General features: G+C 39.1%; 1 protein-coding gene across 1 annotated transcript in view; it reads left to right on the top strand.

The window, feature by feature from the left end:
• Positions 1-3,171: 3,171 nt before the first annotated feature.
• Positions 3,172-6,000, top strand: part of MTUS2 (microtubule associated tumor suppressor candidate 2) — a 276,397-nt gene continuing 273,568 nt past the window's right edge. The window contains exon 1 of the mRNA XM_018555472.1: positions 3,172-5,268. Within this exon, the coding sequence (XP_018410974.1) occupies positions 3,172-5,268 (2,097 nt within the window). The remainder of the gene's footprint in view (positions 5,269-6,000) is intronic.

Here is a 6,000-nt window from a genome sequence, read left to right as displayed (position 1 = left end):
TGTAAGTGACATTTTATTAAGCGGCCATTGTTAGTGAAAGCTAACTGATTGCTTAGAGAAATTACATCAACATTAATTCCACAGAAAGAAAGGGTTTCCCTTTGACTTGTGTTGCTTTGTCAGAAGTAACGCTTATTTCAAAGTGATTGGTTTACAATGGTTTTGACTGCCAGCTCCTGGCAAAATAGTACCTAACTATATACTTTCCCCTAAAATAGTCCTGATTGGCTATTTAGCAGCTGCTGATTTAAAAGGACAGCTAATCCTACTCATTCTGCACTATAATTAGTAAAATATTAACAATAATTGTATAAATATGTCTCTTATTAGGATCTCTGCCATTTTCTGAGAAGGTGTTTATGGTGTTTAGTGAGCCTGTTCTCAAAGCTTGTTACTGATTATGGCTTAACCCTGTATAATCTAAAAAGAAGTGCCAGGCAGTGGCCTTGCAATTGTGGTGTTTGATATATGAGGCTATCAAGGAAGGAGCATTAACATTTTTTTCTTCGTTGCTGACTAAATGTACAGCACATTACCTTTATTTACCCTATCCTCCTTAAAAGGAATGTATAGTGGTGGGGTTTGTTTTTTTTTTTTTCTTGTGCATTATGGTAAGGGTTTAAAAAATGCAAAAAATATATATTTTTAGTCAGGTAAATATGTAATGTTTCATATGATTACTATATAGTATTGTATCCAGCCAGTAATGGGTCATTTTGGCTCCTTTTATAGCTCCCTCCACCTACCACATGTTGATAAATGCCTGTTGAACGCGAAGATGTATAAATGAATGTGAAATTTACAAACAAAATTGGATATCCTATCAGATGCTGTCATGATAGCGGCATCTGATGTTGCATGATGTCAGACACCTTGCATGCGCATTGGTGAGCTCCACACCTATATGAAACAGCAACCTATGCAAGTGCTGGTCTTGGGGTAGAGTTCGCAGCAACCCAGAGATGCTGCCCCCTAGCAAACCAGCACGTGCTAAACGGGTGTCCAATCATTCTCCCAGCAACCTTTGGGGCACGCCCTCCAGATGCCATATCGCAGGCAACCCGGGAGAGGCAAGCCAGGTGCCACACCCACCACTGTATCCACTGTGTGAGGCAGCCAACCCAGTGTCTCCACACAGTGAGGAAATCCTTCCTGCTAAGGTGCCCATCCATCCACCAGCAGCAGACAACCACACTGTCACCTAGTGGTCCACAAAAAGATGGCACTCTAGATTACAGATACACCATATAAATCAAGTGCAAATCTCTGCAATACATATATTAGCAGATTACTCATAACTAATTCTCTTCTACAGCTTAAATGATCTATGCAAACTATGTCATCAAACTCCATGTCCATATAGAGAAAACTTTATTATAATCCCAAAAACTATTCAAATTTTATTAAATAATCTTTAATGCTTGTTATACAATACAAATCTTCTACAACATCCATAGTTACATCACAGGAAGGATTTAAAGCTTAGCATATCATTCATGCCAGCATATTCGGTGACTTTTAATTAAAAAATCCAGCGTGCCTCACGCTGTTATAATTTTATCCCAATCACCAACGTGTACGAGTCCTCGTACACTCTTTCCAACGCTACAAAGATATTATAGTGGAGTCAGTATTGTGCATAAGGCCAGCATGTGTCTGAATAGGGCTTAGCAATTCACAATCCATTAGATATACGTGATCATAAATTCTATTTCTAAATTGTCTTTTGGTTTTCCCAATGTAGGATGCACCACACCTGCAGTTAATCAGATAAACAATTCCAGTGACTGAACAAGACATCTTATGGAGCACCCCATTCAGAAGAACCGTTTAATTTTCCTCTCTAACCCATAGGCAATACAAGCAGGGCCCACACTTAAATATGCCAGATTTCCTACAGATATTTCCTCCATCACCACTGTTATAATTAACTAATTTATCCTTTATGGAGGATAAATGTCAGAAATTTTGTTTCTGGATAGTTGCATACATACTTTTGCAGTGTATGATCACTGGTTAACAAGCACCAGTATTTATCTCATAAAGTATAAATGAACAAAGAGTCCCTCCGCACTCTTCACAACGCTCCCGGCCTATAGGAAAATGCTGCTTGCAGTGATGACCACGGATGGCGCCGTGCAGACACAGGAAAGTAGATAAGGATCACCAGCACTCAGCAATATCATTTAAATGTGTCCATTTTATTTGGACAAAGTCACAGTGAAAATAGTAAATGTTTCGTGGGCCACGCAGGGTCCCTTCATCAGGGCAAGAGGATGTGACCTATTTATCTCAGAACGCACAAATTTGTTGATCATTTTGAGAGAATTGTGTGATGAATTTAACTGTGCTTGTACATATTTATTTTTTCCCTTTTCAAGTTATAAATTCACTCTTTTTTGCCCCTTAGCTTTATGGTACACTTTTTTCAGTAATTTCTTGCTATACCTATGCATCTTCAACCTCATCTGTAAGCCTTTGCCTCCAGTTCAAAGTCATCTTCAACTGCGCAGTTCTTCCTTAGTCTCAGGAACTGACTATAAGGTATACTCAGGATTAGGGATGCAGGATTTGCACTGGTTGCCCTAACACTTTAAAATATAAAACAATAGACTAAAAACTGTAATAACATTGCCTTTAACAATCCAATGCCCCACCAGAGGGAAGGCTTGCTCAAGGCAGATTAAAAACCTGTTACCAGTGGGACTTTCAATTGTTGCTTGTCTTTTTCTCTTAGACAAGAGCCACTTACACCAAAAGCATGTGTTTGGACTGTGGGAGGAAACTTGAGTACCTGGAGGGAACCCTTCATGTAGGCATCTGTTTACATAAAAATATGCTAAATTATATTTTAAAATTCAACAGTGTCCGATGAAAGTAATCCTTAAAAATATATCTTATGGCATTCAATGTATTTAAACATGTTTTTCTTTCTCACAGATTACCAAGAAAATTCTACGTACTGTAGACAAGCCTTTAAATCAAATGACAACAAGATCTGCCAGTCAAACAGCGGTCCATGACTAAGAACATCCAAACTAATCTCAAGGAGAGTGCACATGTGGAATCAAGTGTCATGGGTCCAAATACAGATCTGACAGATCTGCACACGTAGATCAAGAAAATACATCTCATAGGTCTGTATATCTGCATGTGAAAGGGAGAATAAAAATGAGTATTCCACTGACTCCAAGCAAGGTGTGCTGCACTGACAGAGAGGACAACAGCAATGCTGAAAAAAATGATAATGAAAGTGTGGCCAGTTTAGGTGATACAAATGCCAATCAAATTTTCACAACAGAGACATATGGTGACAAAGATGAAATCAGCAGGGTGGACAAAACAGTCAGGCTTGGTACTTGGCAGTCAGAAAACTTCACGCAGTTGACCAAGGAACCCAATAGTCTGGTTGAAGGGAGCAATGACTACCCAACAAGTGAACAAATATTAAGTGATCAAAAGTTGCAGGCACCAACAAATCAAGAAATAAGCAAAGAATATATGACTGATAATGCTAAGGACAGTTTAAAAATCTTTAATATTCAAGGACAATCTCTAAATTTAAAAGTCAGCTTCTATGATAGAAGTTCCCAAATTCCAATCAGCAAAACAAATGAATCTTCTATAGGTGTTTATAGTAATACTTTTGGAAACGTAACCCAGGGTGAACGTTCTAAGGTAAAATCAGGTATTCCCTCACCTAAATTAGAGCCTTTTCTAAAAGAACATATCTCACCTACTTCACCCTCTAGATACTCGCAATACTTTGATACTTCGAGTTGTGGTATTAGGACAACAGACATATCTGCTTCGACTGACCATTTTTTGAAAATATCCTCTCATATTCTCAGTAATACCTCAGAAGAGAAGAAGATTGTAATTTATTCTAAAACACCTACCTCAAGCATTACTGTCCCCGACTCGTCAATGATTGATGGAACCGTAACCCATGTTAACAAGCAAAGCACATTGACACATCCTACTCATGCAGATGACCACTTTCGTTTAACCTACAAACCTCAGGTATTTTGTAACGTACCAGAAGCACAACTATATCAGGGTCCAACCAACAAACCATCAGAACTACCAGACTCAAAAAGTTTGCAGTCAAAGCTGCCTTCCCCACACAGATTAGAACAGATATCCCTGGGAGAGGCAGCTGTATCAAAAAGAGTGGACAGCATGTTTGAAAGCAGAAGATCGCCTCTGTCTTCTCCATGTGGTCAGGGAGCTGTTCCTCATACAAGCAAAATGGTTAAGCCGCCAGGGACATTTCTATCAACTAGCCCTTCCAATACAAGGCAACACGATTTTCAGGCTGATATACCGTTTAGTGAAACAAAAGTGCCATTCTCTCAGGTCTGTAATATTCAAACTGGCCATGTTCAAGTACCGGAGTCCTTAAGAAACAAAGAGTTGAGCAGCAAGCCCGTGATCAGAAAAACAACATCACTCACAGATTCTCTGGATAATAAGATCAGCATGAATAAAGACAGGCATTCTGCACAAGATTATCTCTGTCAGGACAGTGACAATTTTCTTTCAAGCAGCAACGTGATGACTTTGAAGGATAAAATTGCTGTGGTTGACAGTAAAAAGGCTTCCCTTGGACGAAAACATCAGTCAGATGTTTTAAAAGGCAGTCTAAAAGATAGTCACAGGGACCCAACTGATTTTGTTTCATGTACTCCTTCTCCTTCTTGCCCAGTGGCGGCTGTTAATATTAATGATCAGCGCGTTGCCTCACCGAGCAGCTTTAAGGATCCTAGCACAGCTCATGTTGACAGATTGTCACCTTCCCCAGTGCTACCTCCTATTGAGAGTACACAGTTGTTCAACATATCCCCTAAAGCTACGAACAAGACTGTTTGTAACAGTGGAATACCGAAACCCATACTGGTACTTTCCAAACCTTCCATTATCAGCCAGGCAGAAACAGAAATAAATTATAATATAAAGCCAGAGGAAACAATTGAACAAACGCTAATTTTTCCGAAACCTAAAAATGTACGCCCTAAAATCATCACATATATCAGAAGGAACCCACAAGCAGTTGATAGACTGCCATTTGGACAGATGAACATGCCATATGGACCTCCAGTATGTAGTGTTCCAATACCAAAGGAGCATGATATCCTGAGTAGTGATGTTAAACCCACCAATGTGTTGCTGGATAAATACAAAACCGATGTACACAAACCACGAATATACAGCACTGGTTTGATGGTTTCTGGCATAAGACCTCCTGGGCATCATTCTCTAGAAGAGGTAAGAGGTTGTTCACATAGGTTGGCACTTGAAAGACATGTCCTCTCAAAGTACTGTTTTCGTTTTGGTTAGAAGTAGATGATAGAAAATAAATAATTTTTTTTCCCCTGTCCATTTTTGAAATTTTTGAGCCCATCAACTTTAATGAGCTTTATGGCTTGTTTACACCAAATCTGGACCAGATCTGCATAAGTATCTGCATATGCAGTGCAGTGCGTTTTGCCACGTTTTTTTTACACGTTTTTGACGCGTTCCAGTCCGGGGTTTTTTTTTTTTAGCCTAAAATGGGCTTTTAGGTGCAGTCCAGTGTGTTCCAGGGTATTTGCATGCATTTATTATGCATTTGCATGCATGTTGGTTTGTTCCAGAGCAGAAGAAATAGGCCATGCTGCAGTTTTTCCACATGCTCTGGTACTGAACGCTGTGGTGTGAACTAGAGCCGAAAATACTATTGGAATACATTGGATGAATTTTTGATGCATTCTGTAACTGCTCTGCTCTGCATCTACTCTGAAATTGGTGTGAACAAGGCCTGATACTTTTTAATGATAAAGTATAGCTTTTTAGAACAATTATGCTTTGGCTGTATATTATAACACTTTAATTTATTCTTACAACATCCATTGTTCTCCTTCTCCCAGACTGATTTTGAAATTTCGGCTGCTGTGCAGGGTATGATTGACATTTATTAAATAAACAAGTGCTAAAAATAATTGCCCATAGCAGAGTTAA

The sequence above is a fragment of the Nanorana parkeri genome, unplaced genomic scaffold (assembly GCF_000935625.1).
Source record: "Nanorana parkeri isolate BGI_ZX_2015 unplaced genomic scaffold, ASM93562v1 scaffold198, whole genome shotgun sequence".
NCBI classification, from domain to species: domain Eukaryota; kingdom Metazoa; phylum Chordata; class Amphibia; order Anura; family Dicroglossidae; genus Nanorana; species Nanorana parkeri.
The sequence above is the reverse complement of the archived record's forward strand: the minus strand, read 5'-3'. Positions and strand labels throughout refer to the sequence as shown.